This window comes from Vigna umbellata, chromosome 6 (genome assembly GCF_029865625.1).
Source record: "Vigna umbellata cultivar VRB3 chromosome 6, Vumbellata_1.0, whole genome shotgun sequence".
In the NCBI taxonomy this organism is placed as follows: Eukaryota; Viridiplantae; Streptophyta; class Magnoliopsida; order Fabales; family Fabaceae; genus Vigna; species Vigna umbellata.
This window is the reverse complement of record NC_142170.1, coordinates 12,858,758-12,884,619: the sequence shown is the minus strand read 5'-3', so window position 1 is coordinate 12,884,619 and position 25,862 is coordinate 12,858,758. Positions and strand designations below refer to the sequence as shown.

The 25,862-nt window shown below is 31.8% G+C and overlaps 3 protein-coding genes and 1 non-coding gene across 6 annotated transcripts; 1 reads left to right on the top strand and 3 right to left on the bottom strand.

Annotated features, from left to right (window-relative positions):
• Positions 1–1,013: 1,013 nt before the first annotated feature.
• LOC124825200 (polyadenylate-binding protein RBP47B'-like) lies at positions 1,014–4,222 on the top strand. Of its 3 annotated transcripts, none has more exons than XM_088092309.1 (6): positions 1,014–1,820; positions 1,947–2,077; positions 2,221–2,317; positions 3,233–3,356; positions 3,465–3,559; positions 3,863–4,222. In XM_088092309.1, the coding sequence occupies exons 1-5, from the start codon at positions 1,122–1,124 to the stop codon at positions 3,530–3,532; spliced, it is 1,119 nt and encodes a 372-aa protein (XP_087948435.1). In that variant the 5' UTR covers positions 1,014–1,121; the 3' UTR covers positions 3,533–3,559; positions 3,863–4,222. The 3 variants fall into 3 exon arrangements, with proteins under 3 accessions (XP_087948435.1, XP_087948436.1, XP_047153711.1); XM_047297755.2 differs by having other exon boundaries at positions 1,015–1,820; positions 3,233–3,376; XM_088092310.1 differs by lacking the exon at positions 3,233–3,356.
• A 1,226-nt stretch (positions 4,223–5,448) lies between these two features.
• LOC124825197 (origin of replication complex subunit 1A-like) lies at positions 5,449–11,571 on the bottom strand. The gene is made up of 16 exons (XM_047297752.2): positions 10,690–11,571; positions 10,457–10,592; positions 10,075–10,227; positions 9,837–9,977; positions 9,600–9,751; positions 9,422–9,521; positions 9,186–9,308; positions 8,931–9,092; positions 8,781–8,838; positions 8,440–8,618; positions 8,210–8,324; positions 7,419–7,489; positions 6,821–6,916; positions 6,231–6,307; positions 6,007–6,090; positions 5,449–5,793 (listed from the first exon to the last, which is right to left on the bottom strand). Exons 1-16 carry the CDS (start codon positions 11,502–11,504, stop codon positions 5,727–5,729), a joined length of 2,529 nt encoding a protein of 842 aa, XP_047153708.2. The 5' UTR covers positions 11,505–11,571; the 3' UTR covers positions 5,449–5,726.
• Positions 10,090–10,167, bottom strand: LOC124825231 (small nucleolar RNA snoR28). Its single transcript, XR_007027770.1, has one exon. It is a non-coding gene; the product is annotated as a small nucleolar RNA snoR28 (small nucleolar RNA).
• Positions 11,572–21,793: 10,222 nt separating the features above from the next.
• On the bottom strand, positions 21,794–25,129 carry LOC124825196 (aldehyde dehydrogenase family 3 member F1-like). The gene is made up of 10 exons (XM_047297751.2): positions 24,816–25,129; positions 24,603–24,671; positions 24,437–24,533; positions 24,145–24,351; positions 23,912–24,036; positions 23,719–23,823; positions 23,472–23,644; positions 23,232–23,322; positions 22,990–23,139; positions 21,794–22,177 (listed from the first exon to the last, which is right to left on the bottom strand). Exons 1-10 carry the CDS (start codon positions 25,014–25,016, stop codon positions 21,911–21,913), a joined length of 1,485 nt encoding a protein of 494 aa, XP_047153707.1. The 5' UTR covers positions 25,017–25,129; the 3' UTR covers positions 21,794–21,910.
• Positions 25,130–25,862: the final 733 nt, after the last annotated feature.

The window sequence follows — 25,862 nt, the reverse complement described above, 5'->3', positions numbered from 1 at the left end:
AGAAATTCGAAAGGTTATAGATTATTATATAAGAATTTCAATGGATTAAAAGTGAAGCTGTAATTAAATCATAAGAAAATTCCAAATGAAAAATACTAATTTAAATAAACGCTTCTTTTATAAACTAATTTTTGATATTTTTTTGTTGAACTTTTTTAGGAAAGATATTGATTTCTAAAATACACGGATCAATAGTTTGTAATTATGATAGTCAAAATTAGGAATTGTTCATTGTATAAAGAATCATTCACTTCATTTATTATTGTAAAAAGAAAATTAGAAATGATTTTGTTCTTCAACTTTTGATTGTTTGACTCTTTTTTTTTTCTGTTTATGCATTAATAATGTACTTTGCAATTCATTAAATAAAAAAAGCATCAATGTCTTCCAAATTTTTTATAATATATAATACTAAAATTAAATTTTAAAATTACTAAGTTGAATAAAAATGAAAAATTCTTATTAAGAATATAAATATAAAATGAAAACTTAAAAAATAGGTGAGAAAGTCGAGTAACAACTATAAAAAACATATCAATAAACCCTAAGTTTTAAAATTTCAAGTTGAATGTGACATTGGCTTTTAGATTTATTGAGTTTATTCTTTGAAAAAATCCCAATGCCCTTTAAATCTCATTTATTTATACCTTCATAAAAATATTTAATTATTTTGGTCTAAAAATATAAATGTATACAAAAATTAACATGATGTAATCTTTAAATATACAAAAATATAATTAATTATCAATTTTTCAACTTAAAATGAAATCGGTCCTTTAAAAACAATAATTTAGTGTAATTTATTTCTAAACTATTTAAAGATAGTGTAATAATTCAGTTAAATTTTATAACCGGACGTGGTTATCACATAACATTTACTCATAAAAAGAGGAATAAATAGTAGCTCTTGTTATTTAACAAATAAATTGAAGACAAAATCATATTATTTATTTTATATAAATAAATATAAATAATATAATACTGCATGAATAAGAAAGCATGTAAGAAGTAGTGTTTAGTTAATATTTTCTTTTAAAACAAAAATAAGAAAATCCAATAACAGAGAGTGTGCGGTGTTCTTCCTTACAGTGGTATCGGAGAGGAGGCAGAGCAGAGGAACGATGGCGGCGGCGGCGGCGTCGCAGGGGTACCGCCAACCTTCGACAATCGAGGAAGTGAGAACCCTATGGATTGGGGATTTGCAGTATTGGGTGGACGAGGCGTACCTCAGCCACTGTTTCGCCCACACCGGCGAGGTTCTTTCCATCAAGATCATCCGCAACAAGATGACGGGCCAACCCGAGGGTTACGGTTTCATCGAGTTTGTTTCCCACGCGGCAGCGGAGCGCGTACTCCAGACCTACAACGGCATGCAAATGCCCGGCACCGAACAGACCTTCAGGCTCAATTGGGCCTCTTTCGGCATCGGTGAGCGCAGGCCCGATGCGGGCCCAGAATACTCCATCTTCGTGGGCGATCTTGCGCCCGACGTAACCGACTATCTTCTCCAAGAAACCTTCCGGGCCCACTACCACTCCATTCGCGGCGCCAAGGTCGTCACGGATCCCAACACGGGCCGCTCCAAGGGCTACGGCTTCGTCAAATTCTCCGACGAGAACGAACGCAACCGCGCCATGACCGAGATGAACGGGGTTTATTGCTCCACTAGAGCCATGCGCATTAGTGCCGCCACGCCCAAGAAAAGCACCAGTAGTTACGCCGCCGAGCCTGCGCCTTTCACCAAACCTGTGTTCCAGGCTCCGGCTTACACTGCGCCGGTTCAAGTTCAACCTCCGGAGTATGATGTTAATAACACTACCGTGAGTTAGTTGTGCAAAAGATGGACCAAATAATAAAACATATCCACATATACGTGTTTATATTATATTTATGTGTGTGATTTTCTTTGTCAGGGCAATGTTTCACTGACATGATTTCTTTTGCAGATTTTTGTTGGTAATTTGGATCCTAATGTGTCTGAGGAGGAATTGAAGCAAAACTTTCTGCAATTTGGAGAAATTGTCTCTGTTAAAATTCCGCCGGGCAAGGGATGTGGCTTTGTTCAATTTAGAACTAGGTTTTCTTCTATTTCCCTAGTCTTTTTAAACATGTTTTAGTTTGAAACAAATAATTGTCATGTTTTTCATATAGTGATTGTATTTTATTGTATTACACACTGTTAGTTGTGTTTACCCTTCCCATATCTTGTTTCTGCTGCAGAGCATCAGCTGAAGAAGTTATTCAGAGAACGCAGGGAATGATGATAGGCCAACAAGTGGTCAGGATTTCTTGGGGTAGGACCCTAGCAGCTAGACAGGTGATTTTTCTTTTAGAAATGCCCCCTTTCTAGATGAAAATATTTTTTTTTGTATTTAAAGGTTTTCATGCTGTAGCCTGGTCCATTTGTGATACATTAAGCATTACAATGTGTATAGTCTTTCAAAATATCTAGGTTGTTAATATGGAACCCCTGCATGGTTTTAGATTCTCCTGAACATCTGTTAGATTGTGAAGATGATGGTGATGTGTGAATGCCTGATGAGATGGATTTTGAGAGCTTTTAAATGGACTGGTAGAAAAGAATGAAATAAAAATCATATTGTATTAAATCATGTGCGGATATTGTTACTATAGGGTTGGTTAAAACTGCAAACTGTCATGTAGATCTTATTTGGGAGAGTATTTATGTATTTGGACAAACTAATGTTTCATCAAATGTGTTTGGCGATTGTTTATGTTTGTTATTAAGGTATTAGATCTTTCTATATTAGCTTTTACCTGAACATTTACTCCTCTTATGTTGTAAATCTGAATCATCATCCTTGAATGAAAACATTTTTAGGAGTTATAAATGAAGGATGATAGCATCAAGAGTTGTATTGTTAAATGAGATTACTTTTTTGGAGTTATTCTCACTCTCTTTTGAGTAACAAGGCTTATCCTTGTTTGTATGTATTAACATTTAAATATTTTTTGTTTCCTTCTTATATATTTCTTAATTTTAATATTGAATTTGATTTGATATTTTAATTAGTCCAAAATAATTTTCTTCTTAATCATTCCAAGTCACTCTTTTTTTTAAAAAAAAAAATCTAAATTGAATTCAATATTTTAAAATATATTATCAGCAAATAAAAAAGCCTTTGTCTCATACTGAAATACAATTTCTATTTAAAAATATGTAATTATTACAAGTTTTAACTATAATATAATTTATAATAAATTGTTGTAGGACTTATCTGGTGGGTGGGGACAACAGATGGATCCAAGTCAATGGAATACTTACTATGGATATGGGCAGGGTTATGAAACATATGGTTATGGGGCTGCTCAAGACCCTTTATTGTATACATATGGTGGCTATCAACAGGATCCCGTAATCCATTTAATTTTAAATTTAGTTTACTTTGCATAATGCATTGATTCCTGTGCTGAGAACTATTTTATTGACTGTTTATTTTTAGGTTGGAGGTGTTCAAGACCCAACTGGTATGCCTGCACCTACCATGGAACCAAGGGAGGAATTGTATGATCCCTCGACAATGTCTGATGTTGACAAGTAATTAATTATTCCTCCTTTATTGTAAAAGTTGGAGTTTAGATTCTCTGATGGAATTTGTGTTATTATCTACCTTGTTTTCAAAATACATTGATATTTAAAAAAAATTAATATATTTTAAAACCTTAAAATCAGCATTCAGCAGTATTTTGAAGACATAACAGATGAATATCACAGAAAAATCCAACACAGAATCTAAATCTAAATTGGTAGAATTTGGGACACAAAATACTTTTCCTGTACACATCACCACCATCTTTGCTTCTTGAATGTTTCTGACAGATCTTTGATTGTGTTGGGCAGGTTAAATGATGCATACCTCAGAGTACATGGAAATTCCATTTTAGGGCGATCGCTATGGCAAAAAACTTCTTCATCATCCTTACCAAAAACTTAAAAGATATATTTCTAGGGCCTGCTCAATGTGCATTATATGTCAAAATACTCTGCAACTGCACCCACAAATTGAATCGGCATAGGTTTAACTCTTGTCAATACATACTGAGTTCATAGGTTTAACTCTTGTCAATACGTACTGAATTTATTCCAAATGCGTTTCTCCTTAATCAGCCTTGTGTAAAGAATGAAATTTAGAATAGTCAGACAAGTAGCATTCCATTAAATAATTAGTAAGTATTATAGAATGAAAATCATTTTTTTCTATCATGGGTTTGAAAAAATTGTATTATTTTCATCTTTTAAAAAGTTGTAGATATGATCTTTTAAAAGTTTAAATATTTTTCATTGGTAGAAGGAAAGCATACGGGAATGACGTTCTGTTAATTATATATTTAATTGAAAATTTTATTTGTTAAAACTGGTTTTTTGTTATTTTTATTAATAACTTTAAAAATGTATTTGTTTAGAGAGAAATAAAAACAATAACAGTAAGAACAATATGAAAATAAAAATAAAGAAATTAGTATATTTGATACTTAGGAGGTATGAGAAATGCACTGTTCAATTGTGTTCGTCGCAACTGTTTTGAATGATAGATTTCAAATTTTTAATCCATTTCTTACAATTTAGAATGTTTTAAAAATCTAATTTCAAAAGGGCTCTTTCTGAAAGATTATATATATTTTAGAAAGCTCATTTTAAAAATTCTGTTCTGAAAATTCTAAAAAATATATTTTGAAAAAAGTTTAAATCAAATAATTCAAAAGTCATCTTTGCAAAACATAAAATGGTTATTTTAAAAAATATAGCCGTAGTTCAGACAAAGAAAAAGTCATCTGAAACACATATCATCTAGAATCTGACCCAATCCCCAAGAATTATTTTTTATTACAGTAACAGACATAAAACAGAAATTGAACACGAAATAACAAACAATAGAAACCTAATAAAAACAAAGAACAAAAATAAATGAAACATCTACTAGCAGTGTCTCCCTCTTTTCGTAATTACATGTTCGATTGTTAAGATAGATCGAATTACTAAAACTTAGGTGGGTATTAGGGCAAGAAAACAAAATAAATGATAAATATAAAGATTAGCAATATAATTTTACGAGTAATTTGCTTCGATGATTTACTAAAAAATTGAATGATTTTTAATAATTCTACTTGGGGGATTTACTAAAAAATTGAACACTTACTGATTATTCTACTTGTTTTGATTATATCATGATCTAATCATATTCCTGCTAATACAGACATGTTAGAAACATCAAATAGTATTATCAAATAGTATTTACTTGTTGATTTTCATGAAATAAAAATAGAATGATTTGTCAACCATAATTTCTTACATTTTTTAATTACAATTCATGAAAGGATTAGATTGATTTTATAAAATTAAACTGCTTCAATTTTAAGAGACCAGCTGAACTTTCAATAACAATAAAATAAAATGAATAAACAAATAAAATAAAATGAATAAACAAATTGAACATCAAACATTCAATTATTCTAAATTATCAGACAATGAGATCGTTAAGTTATTATGAATTTAAAAATAAACTGTGAGCAAAATTTGTATAAAAACGTAATTCTTTACTTATAACAGAAGGTAAATTTGTGAGTCTGATTACTCTCCCTTAGTTGGACGACTCACTAAAGAATAAAGTAGTCTAAACAAATGTTGTGACTTCTTGCCCAGGAATCAAACAGACAACCTTAGGTAAAAGATGAGAATGTTGAACTATTTTGTAATTCTCATTTTCCTACATTAGATACTTTGACAGCCAAGGTAGATCTTTGCATTCTCTCAGCGCAAAGGCCACATCATCACTGCCAGGTAAAATTAAACTAGTCAAATCAAAGAAAGCAGCTTATATGTAGCTCTTAAATAAATAGATAAGAAATTTATGTCTAAAACATAGAACTATGACTCACATCACATGTAAAAGAAGGCAAAATAGTTTTCAGGTCAAAACTGCAGGATAATCCTGTCATTTGTTTGAGCAGAATCAGCTGAAGAAATTATGACCTTTGGAAACTAACCTGGGAAAATTAAGCTGCAATTTTTGCAACTTGTGCTTGGAGCCTGCTTCACATAAAATAATCCTGCATTCACCTAGCTTACAGCTGCAGAAAAAGAAAGGAATAAAAACATGTTAGCATGAATCACATACACTTAAGCCTGCCTGCAGTTCAATATTGTCTTCGGATATTAATGTCATTTCAAGTAGAATGAAGGCAGCAAGAAAATACAACAAAAGTCTTACCCCACTTGCAGCAGAGTATCATATCCAGGAAAAACTTCTGCGTTGCTGATACATAGGCATGAAACCCTCGTTGCCAACTGCATTGCAAAGTAAAACAACACTAAGTAAGGAGGCAATACAAATGGACCTTTTATTTCAATTTTCATGGTCATAGATTTGGGGAAGGCAATAGCATGGTAGAACATAGCATTGGTGAAAGAATAGAGCAAAAACTTAGAATCAGATTCATATAACTTTGTATGCTCTTTGATAAAAATTGGAGATATTGTAATCTTTTACAAACCTTTATCATATGAATTACCAAAGTGAAACTTTAATTTTGAATAGAGATTCTAAGTTCTGTCACAAAGGTTATCGGGCTAATCAATAACAATCAAATGAACTTTTAATAAATCATATTCGAATGAGAAAGTGAATATCGTAATATAAAACCTCCAAGGCCCCTACATTTCATTCATAACTTGTCAAAGATGCATGCGTTAAAAATACTAGAAATAATTTTGTTCAGATGAATACCTGTTGACTGAGATTTAAAGGTGAACTATACGAGTATGGTCAGAATGCAAACGAAAACAAAATCAGGAGCTTACCTTTTCAAAAGTGGTTTCCCCCATTCCTGTGTTATAAAGCTCGTGTACCATAGCTGTCAGGAAAACTTTGCTCAATCTGGAACAGCTTTTCATCATCTTCAAAAAGAAATAATGAGGTAAATGAAAGACCGGTATAAAATGTGAGCATTTTTGGCCAGATGAACAAATGTATAAAAGGTGATTTCGATTGTATTAATTATTTAAGCTCGTGCATTTTGGGAGAAAATATGATTATATATAAACAACAGCGCTAACATTGATTTCCTATTATGTCCTATAATGATTGGTCCCATGTATATGACAAATTAAAACAACATTCAAATTGTTCTATTGATAACTCTAACCCCGATCATATAAAACAGAACAAGTTATTCGTTCTTGTTATAATCTTCAATTGAAGAAATAGATCAATTTTGCTATTTGTAATGGTGTGTCCAAGTTACACTAGCAACAATGTATCAGATGTCACAGATAGAATGTACGTCCCAAGACTTCCGTTCACTATCCATGCCCTATGGCAGCATCTAACATTCACTAAAATAAAGGTACTTCAAGAAGCACTAAGAAATAAAGCAGTACATAGAAAAATTCAACTCACTTGAATATGAGGTGCTTGGAACATTTCTTGAATGGCTGCTTCAACATCTACCATTCCAACAAGCAGCTTTCCTAGAGAGCATATGCAAATGAATTAGTGGGCAGCAGCACTTCGACTGAACTCAAAGTAAGGAGTTCATGCATGCGGTTGATGATCATAGTTTAGATTAAAAAGTAATTCAGACATTTCATTATAGAAGACAAGATGGAACAAAGTCAGATTTGTAAATCAATATCATGGATGCAGACCTAGCAACACCACCAATATATTGAACTTATGTGGTTTTCATAATTTCATGATAATATCAAGCACCGATGTACATGCAAATTCTGAGCAGAGACCAAACGTTCAAAACTCTAATTGTTATGTTTATAATATAGGATGGAGGGCCTGTTATGTAAAGCATGGAGTAGACAAAGCGATTATACAGCCATGATCTAACTAACTAGCCATCAACAAATGCATTAGAAGGTCATCAACTATCAACGTAAGATTTATGATTTAAGTATATGCCTGGACCGAACCAAAAGCAAGCATTTAAGTATATCTCTAACTGTTAATATTTCTCCAACTGCAATTACCATTGCAATTATGCAAATACAATTAGAAGAAATTGACTTCAAATGAGATATTCCTTGAGATTGTAGACAATGCCCAAAAATAACACAGAAGAAAACATACCATTAAACACACGATACAAACTTCAATTAACAAAATTCAAAACACAGGAAACATTTCTACCGTGATGACAGTAATGATAGGAAAAAATTATATAAGGCGTGCTAAAATACCTGTAGTAACAAGATCAGGATTAGAAATTAACTTCTTCATTCTATAATCTGCAATTTCAGCTGCACGTCTGCATATCTCCAAAGCACGACGTGCATCTCCTGAGATAGCTGCAACCTGAATAATCAAACACCATCTTGGATGTTAACCAACAAACTATATCCAAAAAAACAAGTGTCCACTGTTTATGAAAGATCAGAGAAAATCAATCTTCAAAATGTCAGAGACTAACCTTTCTTGAAGCAAATTCTACAGCTTGCTTTTCAAATACATCAATTCCATTTAGGCGACTTGAGATGATTTCTTGAAGCTGGTGAAAATTATATGGGCCAAAGCAAAGCCTCTGAATTCCCATTCTGCTTGATATACGAGGAAGTAATTTCTCTGGAAGATCCATAGTATTTGCTATCCCTGAATTGATTACATTAGTATTGAAGAATAAATTTGTGCAATCCACAAAAGGCATGGAGTTGTTGTAATCATTTGGATTATTGTTTGCCCACTTTTCAAATTATTTCTGCAAACTAGAAAATAAAAATACTGAAAAAACAATTCAAAAGATCGTTGTCTTACCTATGACTATTAGTTTGGAATGTGGCTTAGTAGGCCAGTCAAGAATATTATACAGAACCTGTGAAAAAAGAAATGTCCAGCACAATGTCATTACATATTTTAAAGAATGTACCTAGTGACAAGTTTCCTGCAGTAGGATTTGTAGATTACCGATTGGTTTCTGGTTACTAGAAGATCGAGTTCATCAATAAGCAAAATACAAGGTCGATCAGCCTCATCTCTGATTTTCTTTCCTTCTACAAATCTCTCATTCAGCAAGTGGAGAGCCTTTTTCCAGCTGACCCTATGTCCATTGAGTGCCTCGTATATGACCTGAAAGAATATCAAAACTATAAGAAAATAACCAAGGAATATGTATGTTATACTATCTAGACAAAAAATTATGATATACTTCATGAACTTTACCCGATAAATATTTTCTGGTGATGCCAACTTCAAACCGTTAATCTCCACAAATGTGTATGGTTTGATGTTTCCAGCATCAACTTCTGCCTTCAAGCTCCTCATCACCGATAGTACACTCATTGTCTGTAGTTACACATGGATAAAAGGAATAAGCAAGAATTGTTTGGCGATAGCCAGGTTCCTATCTCATTGTATAGTACACTCAAGAAGAAATATAGAAGAGCAACCGAGGATACCTTGCCAGTTCCGGGAACTCCATGAATGTAGAGGCAACCTCCCAGACATTGATTGTCAGAAATAGCACCTTTGAGGAATGTAGTTATCTCCTCCATTTCTCTAAATAAAATCATTTTTTATTAATAACCTGACAGATAGATGTAAGATATTGAAATTCATCTTCAAACCTAAACATACTTGTTTCTACAAGGTAAAGATTTAGGTAGTGATGCCAACAACAGTGTAGCCTTTGCTCTCTCAAGATCGGTCTGTTTGTGAGACCTTACATGCTGTGGAATTCTTTTAGTGCCTATCTTCTGAAGTCCAAAGAACCGTCCCTTGTGAAGATTCTGTGTCACTCACACATTTGTTTTCTTTAGGAAATCACAAATACTAAAATGAAAAATACTGCAAAATGCACAATAATATCCATACTGCAGCTAGGTGGTGGCCTTTTGATGGCTGAGACAGTCCGTCTTTAGTGTTTTCTTCTTCATATCCAACATCTTCATCTGTATCAGAATCTGATTCCTTGTCAAGGCCCCAGTCTTCATCACTGTCGGTCTCTTCACCATTCTATCATACAAGAATAAACTCATCAATACTAGAACTGTTAAATGGTGAACTCTTTTCTTTAGGGAGAATGATCTTGATACTACTCTGACATGATTACCTCTCTTTCATTGTCAATATCAGCAAGACGTTTGAAACTGTGCCAATTGATGTCATACTCATATTCACATAAGAAAACATCATCTCCCTCATTGCTAGCGTTAGCATATTCTTTAGGGGTCATAACAAAGCAATGTCTAAGGACAGATTCCATCTGCGTAAATATGAGAGAACATGATAAAGTAAAGAAGGATAAGTTCCTACTACCTTTAACATTATGCCTGACCAAAGGCTACAGAAATTTTTAAAATAGCCATGAAAGAATACAAGAACGCGCTAGATTCAATTTATTAAATATTGAGCTCGATAGACAGGAAGAAACTAAAAAAACTTCATGTAAATTAACAATTTACTATCGGTATGCAACAGCTAAAACCTAGTACCTCAATGTCAGCAAACTCATTAGTTCGGTATAGCTCCCTTCTCAGGTTATGAGGCTGCCTCCCTACAGAAGTCTCTTCCGGGATTGTATACCAACGCACCCGACACCAATAGTTGCTGTCTACCTCTTTCCATATGCTACTCAAATGCCCAATTGACACAAACCTGATTAGTATTTAACAAAAGAAAATACAATCCAAGTGTATCTAATTCCACAACAAAAGACATTGCATACCTTTCAATATGAGCAGCCCACAAATCACTGGAAAGAAGTTTCTCCCTGTAAGTTCTAACCACTTTCTTACCCACCGGAGGTTTTGGAAGATGAACCTCCTTACCGACCCTCCGAGCGTCACAGAACCCACATATCCAATCCCCTTCAGGAACATCCTTCAATGGAGGCTTCAGACATTTCAAATGAAACCCATTCAAACAATCGTCACACTCAATCAGGACCTCATTGTTTGTCATGAAACACATCCTACACACCTCAACCTCGGGATCTTCATCATCGGAAGCAGCATCTTCTCTCCTCTTGACGTAAACGTCATCCCCCACTTCAAACTCCCCCCCATCAAAAATCACCTTTTTGTAATACTGGCGCCTAGCAGGCAACTTTGAACTCCTTTTTTCATTCTCAAATTTCCCCCTTTTAGCTCTGGTAACCACACCCTTCTTCTCACCCTCCCTCTTCCTCTTTGAGGTCTTCTCCGAAGAATCCGGCGTCACCGGAGCGAGAAAAGCTTCAATTGAGCTCTTCCTATACTTTTCCTTTGATGCACCGTTCATCTTAGCTGATTCTTTAGTGGCGACTTTGACTTCGCCAGAATCATGCCCGACATTATCGCTGATTCGTTTATTTCTCCGTTTGGGAGTTGTGAGGGAGATTTCACAAGGTGAATTGGGAGATTTGGGAGCATCGAAGAGGAGGGACCTGGCGCGTAGGGATCTGCGCAGATGTAGGGTTTGCGGAGTGCTTGGGATTACAGTCGGCGATGATTTAGCATCGGATTGAGATCGCAATTTGCATTTGGAAGGAGTTGCAGCCATTGAAGAGTAAAAGATTGAGAAAGAAAGAAGCTAGCTAGGGCTGAAAGGAGTGAGCAACAATGGTGGTGCTTGCAACTATCAAAATTGGCGCCAAATACTTTTCTGCTATTATTTATAGAATAAATCTGCTTTTACTTCTTACACCCCTGTGATTAATATCTGTACCTTAGTAAAAACAGTAGTAAAATATAAAGACCTTATAGGAAAAGCTAATGCATTCATTTTAGGTAAAAAAAATAATTTAAAAATAGATTTACAAAACCTATTTACTTAAATAAAATTGTATACACATAAAAAATCTTAGTTTATTTTAAAAATTCTCACCAAATTTAATTTAAATTATTCATATTACTTCATAATTCAATGTATTTTAATTTAAAGTCTCAAAATCATAAAAAAATAAAAAAATAGATTGCTATAAAAAATAGAAATAATTATAAATTTAATCATTGATATTATCTTTATACTTTATATAAGTATCAATAATTAAAAAATTACGATGTTAAGTTAATATAATCATAAAGAATTATAATTAATTATAAATTAAAATTTACATTAAGTAAATATTATGTACACTGATTTACAGAGAATAGAGGATAATTTATAGGCGAAAAACATAATTTTTTTTAATAAATTAGATTTTAAAAATGAAACTTTAAATGGTGATAATACTTTATTTTTAATCTTTTATTTGCTAAAATAAGATTTTAGCATTGTGAGTTAAACTTACTTAAATTTGACCTTAATCCACCATAAATTTTTCAATTCATATATTCAATGGATCAATAAAGTATGTTAATTTAGGAGGGGATTTAGAATTAATTTCTAAATCATACAATTTTAATTATATATATATATATATATATATATATATATATATATATATATATTATTAAGATATGTCAAATATTCTATTAAGAGATATTAGACAATCAAATATTGTGTTAGTTATAATTTAGATATTATTATAATTTGTGCAGATTTGTGCACCTGTCATTCCTTTAATAGATAAAGAATTATAAGATTCTTGTGTGTGTGTGTATATATATATATATGTGTGTGTGTGTGTGGTACTCTACTCTTTGAAATAATATATCAGAATTATTCTTTAAACCTTTTAACATGGTATCCGAGCTATGGTTAAAGCCTATCCTAACGATATTTGTTGTTTGTTGGACGTATTGTTCCACCCGTTATCGGGCCGCTATTGGACCACTCATTAATGTTTAATATCACACTCAAGATGTATATACCTCGGCGTGAGGGAGGTGTGTTCGAAGTCTCACATCGAGTAAAGATAAGACTAATTTAAAGTATATAAGTGGGTGCATACCTCACCTTACAAGCTAGTTTTGTGGGGTTGAGTTAGACTTAAAGTCCACTTCTTAACATGGTATCAGAGCATCTTGCATCAAACTACATGTTCTTATTCACCACAGCAAAATGGAGTGGCTGAAAGGAAAGAAAGACATGTTTTATAAGTGACAAGATCACTTTTGATAGATGGTAATGTCCCATCTCATTTATGGGGTGAGACTGTGAGCTCTGCCGTTTATTTAATTAATCGAACTTCTTCTAGTGTGCTTAACTTTCGAAGGTCTTTTGATGTGTTGTCTGATCATTGTATCTTTCCTCCCATATTTTATTTACCACCTCATTTTTGGATGTGTTATATATGTTCACTTACACCCACATCAACGTACAAAGCTTAACGAACGATCAAATGTGTTTTTGTTGATTCTCCACTTTAGGGAGGCAATGAAAGTGAAGTGCATAATCATGATGTTAGTATGTTTGATATCTTAGATATAAAATTGTATTGTAAAGATAAATTATCATGTGAGGATCATTTTGAATGAAGTGAGCCAATCCTAAATATGGACACTTCTTTTTTGGATAATACAGTGTCTTCTGATCATAACCAATTGGCTCAATCTTCTCTACAGGTTCAACTTGACTCTTTAGAGGTACCTTCTGATCCTATCTCTGATAACACTAATTTAGATGAAAATGATCATGGAATTGATTCTTGTATGTGTGATACCACCAGCACACCAAACACTGAGTCTACTACTGTTCAATATATTCTAACCGTGGTCAACCTCCAACTAAATATGAAGCAGACCTCAAAGCCAAAGTTAAATATCTCATAAGTAAATATGTGTCATCTCACAGGTTATCTCAGTCATATGCATCATTTGTATCTCAATTATTTCCAATTTCTATTCCTAGTAATATACAGGAAGCTTTGGCATATCCTAGATGAACCAAAGCAATGGTTGAGGAGATGGCAGCTTTAGAAAAAAAACAACACTTGGGATCTTGTGTCCTTACCAAGAGGGAAGAAAATTGTGGGTTGCAAATAAGTCTTTACAATTAAGCATAAAGCTGATGGAACTATTGAGAAATATAAAGCAAGACTTGTGGCTAAAGGTTACACTCAGTCTTATGGTGTAGATTACCAAGAGACGTTCGCACCGGTAGCCAAGCTCAACACTGTGAGGATACTTTTGTCACTAGCTGCAAACCAAGATTGACCTCTTCTACAGTTTGATGTGAAAAATGCTTTCCTACACGGAGAAATTTCAGAACAAATTTATATGGATTCTCCACCAAGCATGATAGATTCAATTGGAATGAAGGTTTGCAAATTAAAGAAGGCTCTATATGGATTAAAACAATCCCCAAGAGCATGGTTTGGAAGGTTTACCAAGTCTATGAAGGCTTTTGGCTATAAAGCAAGTAACTCTGATCACACCTAGTTTTTAAGAGAGGAAAAAGAAAAATTATAGCTTTGATTATATATGTTGATGACATGATTGTTACAGGAAATGACTAAGATGAGATTTCTAGTTTACAACAATACCTTGCATCTAAATTTGAGATGAAACAACTTGGAAACCTCAAATATTTTTTGGGTATTGAAGTAACTAGATCAAAACATGGTATTTTCTATGCCAAAGAAAATATACTATTAACATACTATCCGAAACTAGGCTGCTTGGGAGTAAACCAGCTGATACACCAATTGAATAAAATCATAAACTCTTTCAATACTCAAATTCAACAAGCATAGACAAAGGAAGATACCAAAGGCTGGCAGCAAAATTAATTTATTTGTGTCATACACATCCATATATCACCTATGCAGTGAATATTGTTAGTTAATTTATCCATGAACCACGAAAGCTTCATATGGATGTTGTTGAGAGGATTTTGAGATATTTGAAGTTCGCTCCAGGAAAAAGGAATTTTGTTCTCAAATCATGGAAACTTAAAGGTAGAAGGGTACACTGATGCAGATTGGGTAGGTTCAAAAGATGATAAAATATCTATCTCTTGATACTTTACTTTTGGAACTATCACAGTTGAAACTCGCTCGATTCAATCTTGATCAAAAATTGGTCGAATTTGACTAAGTTGGTCCTAGTCGAATTTAGCTGGGACAACTATGACTGAAACTTAGTCGAGTTGGTCCCGATTGAAATTGATCGAATTTGACCGACTCGACACTGGTTGAAAATCAATGGAATTCATCTAAGATGATCACGAATGGTCGAGATAGTTTTGATCAAATTCGATTGAGTTAGTCACAATTGAAAACTAATTGAATTTGGTTGAGTCAGTCCCGATCAAAATTTGGTCTAATTGACAGTAGTAAAACTATAATGCAACTTTAAAGACTCTCAACTAAATTAAAAGTATCAAATGAATTATTTTTAAGTTAATACATTAACTTAACTACTACTTTAAAAGTTAATTTTTTAAAACTAAACTATAAAATAGTACACTTTAATTTTTATTGTAAACAATTCAATTTTTTTGGTTTAATATAATTAATCGAAAGTAGTTAACTTTGTCCACCATACTGTATGATGATTTATTTCATACATTTTATAAAGTTATAAAGTTTCATGTAAATATTTTTTTTTCTACTGTTTGATATTTTTAAATTATATTATTTATACCATAAGTAAAGTTGGGATTTAAAAAAAAAAGTAGGAAAAATTAACAAAATTGCAACAAAAAACTATTATGTAAATTAAATAAAGGGTTAAATATGTTTTTCGTCCCTTAAGTATCATTGATTTTTGGTTTTAGTCTTTATTCAAAACTTTGATGGCTTTTAGTCCTCATAGTATTGAAACATGTAATATTAATCCTTAAAAATGGACGGCGTCAACTTTTTGTTGATCTGGCAAACGGCGAGTCCACGTCTTCTGCCAGCTTTCGTCTTAAGTATCTGTCGCGTTGCTTGTTTAATTTGTGGAATGAGATTAAGTGATTGACACGTGTGTGGGTGATTGAAATCAGATTACGAAAGTTGGGTTCTTCTTCGTCATCTTAGTTCTGTTGCGTCAATCTCAGCGACCTCTTTTTCTTCCTCCGAAGAATTCATCGTTTTCTAGTGTCTATAGAAACACCTTCCTCTTCTTCTCGTTCAAGCTGATTAACAAAACACGAATTTTTCTCACACTAGAATTTTGCTGATTAACAAAGTACGAATTTTGGTGCATTTGGTTTTACTGACCTCACTCTGCCGCGACACACGATGCAACAAAAAGAAGCACCACTTACTTCTTCACTAGCTTCGACCAATGAACGTGCAAGGCGTTGCAGCTACTACTTCCAGGGCAGGCCGTTGCGGCTTCCACCAAAGGAGGTGCAGGGCGTTGTAGGCTTCCGGCAACGGAAGGTGCGACAACTTCCGGCACGTGTGTGGGTGATTGAGCCCACCCAAACCCTAAATCCCCAATACTTATATTCACACGCAGAAGAGCAAAATAATATGTATCATCTTACCTCCTCAATAAGACGAACTCCAACCTTTAACTAAGATGACGAAGAAGAACCCAGCTTTGCCCCCAACTAAGATGACGACGAAGAACCCAACTTTCGTAATTTGATTTCAATCACCCACACACGTGTCAATCACTTAATCTCATTTCACAAATTAAAGAAGCAACGTGACAGATACTTAAGACGGAAGCTGGCAGAAGACGTGACTTCACCGTTTGCCAGATCAACAAAAAGTTGACGTCGTTCATTTTTAAGGACTAATATTACATGTTTCAATACTATGAGAACTAAAAGCCATCAAAGTTTTGAGTATGGACTAAAATAAAAAATCAGTATCAGACAAAAAGCATATTTATCTCTTAAATAAATGATTTTGTTTTGTTGTTGGTATAAGTATACGCGAAATTGCGATTGAAAAGAAAGAGTGAAGAAAAGTATGCCATTTATTTATTTTTTATTTTAATATAATGATTATGATATTTTAATTTTTTTTATTTTAAGATTAGTTCATTTTAAAATTTTCTTACGCACATAAAGTATATATGAAATTATCAGTGGTATTTACTTAGTACAATTTACACGAGGACGTTATGCTACTTGTGTTAGTTCTTAATGATGTAGGCAGCTCAAGTTTTTAAACAAGAATAATGAGCTACTAGTGAATATATTTCAATTGGATGTAATATATTAATACTTTGAGTTATTACTCGATAATTTTTTTATATTTTTATTTATATTATCAACTTTATTATTTTTCATAAATGGATTGTGTCACTGTAACGAGATTGGTAAAATATTCTTTTATTAAAATTCTTCAATTTCCTATACTTAATCAAATGCTGCTTATTTATTATTTTCTGTTAAAATTAATCTTTCACTCTCAAAAACTAAACAATGGCATAAGAGAAATTATTCTTACACCTTCTCATAATGATCTCTTGCATTTAAAAAAACTCTACACTTTATTTTTTTTAATGAATTTCGAAATTTGTTGAAAAAATTCTTTTTAACGAATTTTAAAATTTATTGAATAATTTTTCAAGTCTTTAACAAATTTCGAAATCTGTTAGAAACTTTCAAAAAAAATTAACATATTTTAAAATTTATTGAAAAAGTTTTTTTTAACAAATTTTAAAATTTATTGAAAGATATTTTTTAACGAATTTTGAAATTTATTAAAAAAATTCAAAAGTTTTATCAGATTTTGGAATTTGTTGAAAAAAAAAAATTTTAACGTAAAAATACAGAAAGAAATGTGATGAAGTGCAGGAAAAAAAAAACTCTTTGAAGAGTGTTTCATACACCCTAAAACATTTATAATATTGTTCACATCTTGGAAGGTAAAACATAACGTTCATTAAATAAAAAATGAAGTAAAATGATTTTTTCTTTTTAGTCAATTAAACAATAAAAGGTTGATGTAAGTTTTGTTTTCTTAACTGATTAAATGATTATCGTCTAAATTCATATTGATATTGATGAGGAATATTCACATTGACAATACATGATTATGAGTATAGGTAACAACGTCCATTTATTTAAATAAGGAATGAAATATAAATGAATGTGTATATATTTTTTATTACTTCCACCTCTCACTCATAATATTTCACCTTTTTTTTTTCTCTTTTGTTCCGTTTCATTTAAAAAACTAATCTTTTTTTACTAAATTTCTTTATTTATTTTTATTTGTTCGACTCTTTCCACGTTTCAATAAAGTTTATTTATATTTTCAACGTATTTTTTCTTCCATCACGATCTCAATTAGACATTTTTTTTTTCTTTTAATGGTTTCATTCATAGAATGTATGGCATTTCAGGCTGTGTAAGCCTCAACTTTATTAAATAAAATCATTCATACACGTTTGATCATTTACGGTTTTTCAATATTTCTGTTTGTTGTATTTTAATTATTTTTTTAAGACACTTTGATTGTTTGTACTTATTTTCAATATTTTATGTTATCACTTAAAAATGACTTAATACTAAATTAGAGTTAATGTTTATTTTGAGTGTTTGATAATTCAAAATCCTTGATTTATTAAGTAATTTAAAAAATTAATTTTATGATTTTTCTTTGATTATTAGTTTAATTTCATTTGAATATTTCTTCTCTCTCTCTCTTAGTTTAATTCATTTAATATTTACATAGTTTAATCAAATCTTTTAAATATGTTCACTTTCAACATTTGTGAAAATAATAACGGTTGTAATTGCCATGAATTTTTAATTATCTGACAATTATTCCATTTTTATATGATGCTCTATCGTAGGATTTATTAACTGATATTTTCTTGTTTAAAATTTGACATTGACTAAAAGAAGTGTACCCTTTTGATTTTGAACATTTGGTTTTGTATCGAAATATATATATATATATATATATATATATATATATATATATATATATATATATATATATATATAGAAAATTATTTAATTAATATTTAGGATAATATTGGAGTAAGTACATAAACTCTCATAAGGATAAAAATGAGAAAGAAAACAAATTTCATATTCGACGAAGATATGTATGGTAAAACTCATTTCGTTACATCTTATGCACATATTGAGTTCAAAGTTCTTTATTGCCATATCAATTAAACTATGTACAAACAAAAAAAAATCATTTATTTTGATAAACAAAATTGTTTAATGAAAATATTTAAAATTGCTTAAAAACCGAGTTGAATAAAAGAATTTTCAAATAAAAAGTTTGAGCTAAATAAAGATCGTTAAATCGTAAAAAAGAAAAAAACTAAAAAAAAAATTAAAAAAATCAAACAAACAAACTAAGCATATTTCATATTTGTGTGCTACGTCATGGAATCCAAAGAGATGAAAATGAAATATGATATTTGAGTATTGAATGAAGGTCCACACATTAAATATAGAAGTGTCAAAGCAAACCCACCTAACAATAACTTCCAACTTGACAAAGTTGGATGTTAACTATACAATAAAAAAAATAGTTAAAAAATAAATTTTTGTATTAATCAACACCTGTAATTTAATTTTTTATTATTAAATTAAGTTAATATGTAAAGACGATAATCTTTTTAATTGAGCTAATTAAAAATATTAGTTATAAATTGAGACTTATAAAATATTTATATATATTTTTAATATATATTAAATAAAAAATAACAATTTTCATTTTAAATTTGGTTGCGAATCAAAACTTAAGTTCACGTAATTGTAATAACTGTACCTCCCCATCTCACTTGTAAAGGATTAATAATGAACCGAGTCAAAACGATACGAAATAACATAATTGAAGATTTTCTTATAATTGAATTAATAAGAGAATTACATTAAACAAAAATGTTATATAGATCGAATTTAAATTTTTTATAATTCTTCCCTTTTATAAATATGTTATTATATATGTTTTATTATAACCACTATGATAAAAGATATATAACAATAGTAATAATAAGTTTCGAAATTTATAATAATTTTTTAATAGTATAGAAAATAGTGTCTTAGATAACATATTTTAAATAATTAGATTTCATTATTTTAATAATAAAAATTTAATATTAAAATTTCAATCTACAAATAAAATTTCTATTAACAAAATTTATTATGTAAAGATAAATTATTTCTCTAAAACTCGCTGAAATTTGTTTGTGTAGTATGGTTGTATGATGCTTGATTTTGTTGGAATTGATATTGAGTTAAGGGATTGAGGATCTGGTCATTTGAGCAAATTGACATTCACTTTACACTGAAATCTGTTTCTGAACTAAACATCGAGTTAAGAATACCAATTTGGTCATCTAAATAAATTCTTAGTTCCCCAAATCACAAATTTGAATGTGCAAATATTTAATATAACATTGAGTGGTTAACCAAGTCTGAAAGCAGTTGTGCTCCAGACAGTTGAGCGTTAACTTTCATCATTGAGTGGCCATTTCCGCAAATGATATAGTGTTAAGCGATTATGGGGTACCATTAAGCGTCACTTTCCACTCAAGTCTTGAACCTTTTTCATCATATTTCGCTGAGCAACAGGTTGGTGTCATTGAGTAAGACAATTTGGGAGAGCTTTAGCGCTCAGCGCCATAACTAGTGTTCAACAATCCCTTTTGCGAGGGGTTTTACGTTGAGTGTTAGTCTAAGCACCAATGTGATGTTATGTGATTTTTTGATCCTTTGTTGTTTGAAGTGATTTATTATGGAATCTATGTATGTTTATTGTGGATTTGTGATGCCTCATGTAACATGGTTGTGAGGATGAATGATGTATGTTGAGAAAGGAATTTCAAGGAGAAGTTTCTTGTAATGATTTTCAATAGTGTATGTATTATTGTATGAATTTTGTATTAGGGGTTATCTTGACGCTCTAAGGATGTGGTATATGGTGAGAGGAGAAGAGGTCCTAATCTAAGGGTTTTACCTTGGTCGAAGGTGTTAACAGACTAACTTTGTGCGTGGTAGGATGAAACTCATTGGCAATAACTCTATAGAGTAGTAGATGTCACCATAAGTGCATAACCTGTTAGATTTTAACATCAATACTTGTATCTGGATGATCAAGTATAGAATGTATGATTGTATGTTGTAGGATTTGTTGATATAACTTTGTATATGAGTTAACATCTATATTTTATGTTGTATAATATTGTTTTGGTAAATTAGCTTACTCATTTATCTTTGTTTGTTTGTGTTTGCGTTTTTTTTTTTGCAATAATCATCTTAATAGTATGAACAAATGATGATGTCTCCATTTATTAAGTATATGACGTTGATGGTGCTAAGATGTAGAGTAAAATGTTTATTCTTTAGTTTTTTGTTTGTTTTGAAGAATTTTACTTTTAATTTCAGTGTAATATCACTCTTAATGGTATACGATCCTTTTATCTATATATATTTGAAAATATATCTTTTATTTTATATAGATTAGAAAATAATGTAGATATTGATATATCATAAGAGTCAAATTGTTATTATTATGAAATGATTTTGATGGATAATTAATATGTACATAGGTTTCATATAATTTTGAAATACAAGAATTTTAATAGAAAAAATAAGTAATTAAACTCCTCTTGTCAGAGTGGAGCCAACGAACAATTGACTATTGTAGTTACTCATGATTTGAGGAGCTATCAGAACAGTGGCGCTACCTAATTCCTTTTATTGAAATTTACTTCATTACAAGTTATTTGTTTGTGATCTAAATATAGACAACTGAAATAATAAACATGGTGGACCTAATGCATGTTCTCTGCACTTCCTCACAGTTAATACGATGTACTGTTGTATTGAATTTTAACTATATTGCTGTAGCAAGTAGACATTGACATAATTGCACTGTTCCATCAAAATTTCAAAAATAATTTTATTGCAGTTTGCTTTCTGTCATGTCCCTTTCTGGTGTTCAAGATCTTCTGCCTCATTTCATTCTGAATTTAATGATTTCTACCAATCAATTTTTTTTTTACTTCTTGTTTTATTGTTTTTCAGTACAAAACAACAAAAAGTAGAAGCAAAAACCTTAAATGGAACCAAACAGAATACGCTTATTCAAGCATTACAAACTTAGAAATCACACTGGGTAGGAATGATCATCCTTATTAGGGTTCACTGGAAATAGCAGATCAATTACAAGCATAAAATAAGGACCGTTTTGACTTCTTTAAGCCAAGCAGAACTAGAAGTATTCCAAGATAATCCAAATTGTAAGACACCTCAAGTAGTTGGAGCTTGTTAAGAGTCCATGGAGGAAATCTGTACCAAAAATCAGTGAAGTAACTTCTTCTGGCCACGACCTTAGGGTGACTGAACGCGTCAAAGGAAAACTTCCCATGGTACTTGCCAAACCCACTTTCCCCAATTCCTCCAAATGGTAGGGTATCCGCTACGTACTGCACAAAAATACATTTTGCAATCATCATACGTACAATAATTCAACCTCACATGATTTATCTTATCGAAAAAAGACAACCTTCATTCATTCTAGTTCCTCACAAACATGTTTATGCATTAAAAAGTAAACTTTAACCTAATATCATTTTATTGTCACACACATGATCAATGTTGGAAGTACACGTCTACTAGAAATAAGATCAAATTATAATATATAAGTGGAATGTAAACTTCACCATGTAAACTAGTTTTATAAAATTGAATCAGATTTAAATACCACTTTCTAATAATACATTTTGATAGAATAAACTTTGGATAGCTCTACTATCATACTAAAATTAGATTTTATATCTAATGTTGATGTATATACATGGTCTAATAGTGTTGTGATTGTAGGTGTCATTAATAACTCTAATATTAATTATGAACTTTAAATATAACTTAAATGTTGTAAGATGAGTTTTGTATCGAAAATTCGTCTTATCTATGGTTATGATTGATCTAGACTAGATTTCCATCACTAAATACAACAACAATTTCTATAATAAGCTTTCATATCGTAAAATAATTTGGCCTAACCATAATCTAACTGAACTTTGCTGATACATTCTATTTGAACTTGTTATATCTTTTAGCCATAATATTGGTAGGTAATATTTATTGCTGAAAACAGTATGTAGGACCATCGAGTGCCTTGAGCACGCGTGTAAGTAGATGTTTGACACCCTTGCATCTATCATGGTTGATTTAGATGTTTTTTAAAAATGCTCAGTTTTGTCAAAGATAAAGAAAGAGACAAACAGATTAACACCTGTAGAATTGCATCGTTGAAAACAAGACTTCCGGATGATGTTTCAGATAACATTCTTCTCTGCAGAGTTTGGTTTTTCGTGAAGGCATAGATTGCTAATGGTTTAGGCCTTGAGCTTATGAACTCGACACTGTCTTCAATCTTCTCCAGCTGCAAAAATCCAGAAAATACAACCGAAATTTACATGCCAAATTCCACGACCACTAATCTAAAAGGAACAGTAAAAAAGTATGCAATCATACAGTGATAATTGGAAGCACCGGGCCAAAGATTTCCCCAGTCATGATTGCTGAATCAAGCGGAGGATCCAACAATATTGTTGGTTCAATAAATCTGCACAAGATTAGTTAGGTGAAAACGATGTGAAAGAAAGGTGGTCTGTTTCATTGTCGGAAATGGGAAGTGGAAGTTCACAGTATCACATGCTACATATACATAAACTTAGAAGCAGCAAACAACTAAGAGAGGATAGTACTACTTACAAGTCATTTTCGTTCATTGAACCTCCAAAAACCACCGACTCTTTCACCCTTGGATCGGTGAGAAGATTCTTCAGTCTCATGAAATGTTTCTCATTAACTATCCTTGCAACAGTGTTCGACTCTTTAGGATTTTCTCCAAACATTTTCTTAATACAATCCTTCATCAATGTCACCTAAAGAAATAGAGAAAGCAGACATGCTTCAAAATCAGAACAACAAAGGTAAAAAATTCTTCCAAGTTTCTTACCAATGTAGAACTGAAACTCTTCTCTACAAGAACATAATCGATTGCTATGCACGCTTGTCCTCCACAAGCCCCGAATTTTGCCACCAAAACTCGTTTCACAGCCACCTTGTGTTTCAACAAAAAACTAGTACAGTTAGAAACCTCTTTGTCTTTTGTCTGTCATATGATTCGACATAATCGAATGAGTATTCACCTTTCTGTCCCAAGAAGAAGTAAGAGAATCAACCAGTGCCGGACATTTTCCACCCAACTCCAAAGTCACTGGAGTAAGATGCACAGCTGCAGCAGACATAACAATTCTTCCCACCCTTTCACTTCCTAGTATTGGATCAAATCATAAGTAAAACAAATTCTCATAAAAGGTCGAGTTATGGTATTACCAAGAGTTAAAAACAGAAAGATGATGATTAAGGAACGTTAATTAACCTGTGAAGAAAATCTTATCCCATCTTTGCTGTAAGAGTAGCTCTCCCACTTCTGGTCCACCTTGGATGACTTTAATGGCATTGTTGTCCAAGTAAGTTGGAAGGACGGTGGCTAAAAGAGAAGAGCAAGTAGGGGACATCTCGGAAGGCTTCAGAACTGCAGTGTTTCCAGCAGCTACTGCTCCTATCAGTGGCTCCAAGGACAGTCCTGTTTTATAAAACCAAACATACATAACCTAGTTCATCACGAAACCAACCTTATGAACTTCAACTTTCATTCTGAATCAACTCACCAAAAGGGAAGTTCCATGATGAGATTATGAGAACAAGACCGAGTGGCTCAGGAACTATCTCAGCACTGGAAAGCAGTGCTATTTTTGGCAATTTAGCCTGTTGTGACAAACATCAAAATTTAGTAATCCAATGAAAGTTCTAACGCATAAGCTCTGGGAATCTCACCTCTTCCCCCGCCATCCATTTTTTCAAATGCTTTATGGCGTAGTTTAAGGTCTTCACCAACGTTCCTACCTGCGATTAATCATCATGGAATAACCAAGAAACGAAATTAAAAGTAGCAAAAGTCCGACGTAGAACTTAGTAACAGAACAAGGAAGATTCATGATTCATGATTCATGATTCATGATTCTGATTCTGATTCACATGAAACACAACCTCATCTCTGAAGGCCTCAACGCAATGCTTCCCCAAATCTTGCTTGAGGGCATTCAAAATTTCTTGCTCTCTTTCAACTAGAAAACTGTGCAACCGTTTAAGCTGTGATTCTCTCCATGATGCTTCCTTTGTTTTTCCACTCCCGAAGTACTTCCTCACGTTCTTAAGATCTCTTCCCAAAGATTCCACAGAGTACTCCATAAAGAATTTGATGTATCCTTACTTCTTCTGCAACTTGTATATATAATCTCCACCACCTGCTGTCTTTTTCCTTAGTACAATTATCACCTTTTCCAGAGTGATTGAAATACAAGATTGGAAAAAACGACAGAGTTAAGAGTTTTCCTTTTTGTAATTTTGTTTGCAGTTGTCTCCAAGTTTCGTGGATTTGTAATTACAATATTAAGATATGAGATACTAAAATCACTCTACTATTATTTCTACCACAACTTCAAATCTAATTGAAATTTCAAAAACTAATAATTAATAATGCATATTTATAGGTTTTTTTATTAGGAAATGTTAATTGTTACTAAACAAGAGAACAATAAACTCTTTAATGGAGAATCAACTTTGTTTAACAATGTTGGCATGTTGAGAAGTAAGATTAATGACATTAAAAATGGGAAGTTATTTTGAAGTCAATAAATAAATTATTTTAATGTGTGCGTGGTTAGTAGTAAAACTGTCTTTTTGTCTTCTTTTGATCTGTCCGTACTTGCCAAAAATGGGACTAGTTTGTCTAGGTTGAATATTCAAAACATATTTAATTATATTATAAATTTTTAATTGATCAATTAATGTTTTTAATTGAATAAATTATTTAATTATTATATTTATATATTAAATTGATTATTAGAATTAAGAATTGAAATTTAATTTATAAGTATTAATAATTTAAATAATAATATTATTGAATATTTAAATCTTTAAATTGATATGATATAAAAAAACAAATCAATTTGTATCTGCACTATACCCGGGTAGCCGACCGTTCCAGGGGAGTGTCATCCACACCAACCGGTAATCTAGTGATCGCGAGCCAAG

What these genes read in the sequence shown, in the direction of transcription:
- LOC124825196 (XM_047297751.2), bottom strand. Translation starts at nt 25,016, where the DNA reads ATGGAGTACTCTGTGGAATCTTTGGGAAGAGATCTTAAGAACGTGAGG. An exon ending in TTGAGGCCTTCAGAGATGAG is followed by an intron (nt 24,672 to 24,815) that starts GTTGTGTTTCAT and finishes GATTAATCGCAG; the next exon opens with GTAGGAACGTTGGTGAAGAC. An exon ending in GGATAAGATTTTCTTCACAG is followed by an intron (nt 24,037 to 24,144) that starts GTTAATTAACGT and finishes ATCCAATACTAG; the next exon opens with GAAGTGAAAGGGTGGGAAGA.
- LOC124825200 (XM_047297755.2), top strand. Translation starts at nt 1,122, where the DNA reads ATGGCGGCGGCGGCGGCGTCGCAGGGGTACCGCCAACCTTCGACAATC. An exon ending in ATGATGTTAATAACACTACC is followed by an intron (nt 1,821 to 1,946) that starts GTGAGTTAGTTG and finishes TTTCTTTTGCAG; the next exon opens with ATTTTTGTTGGTAATTTGGA. An exon ending in ACAATGTCTGATGTTGACAA is followed by an intron (nt 3,560 to 3,862) that starts GTAATTAATTAT and finishes TGTGTTGGGCAG; the next exon opens with GTTAAATGATGCATACCTCA.
- LOC124825197 (XM_047297752.2), bottom strand. Translation starts at nt 11,504, where the DNA reads ATGGCTGCAACTCCTTCCAAATGCAAATTGCGATCTCAATCCGATGCT. An exon ending in ATATTGACAATGAAAGAGAG is followed by an intron (nt 9,978 to 10,074) that starts GTAATCATGTCA and finishes CTTGTATGATAG; the next exon opens with AATGGTGAAGAGACCGACAG. An exon ending in TCTTTACCTTGTAGAAACAA is followed by an intron (nt 9,522 to 9,599) that starts GTATGTTTAGGT and finishes GATTTTATTTAG; the next exon opens with AGAAATGGAGGAGATAACTA.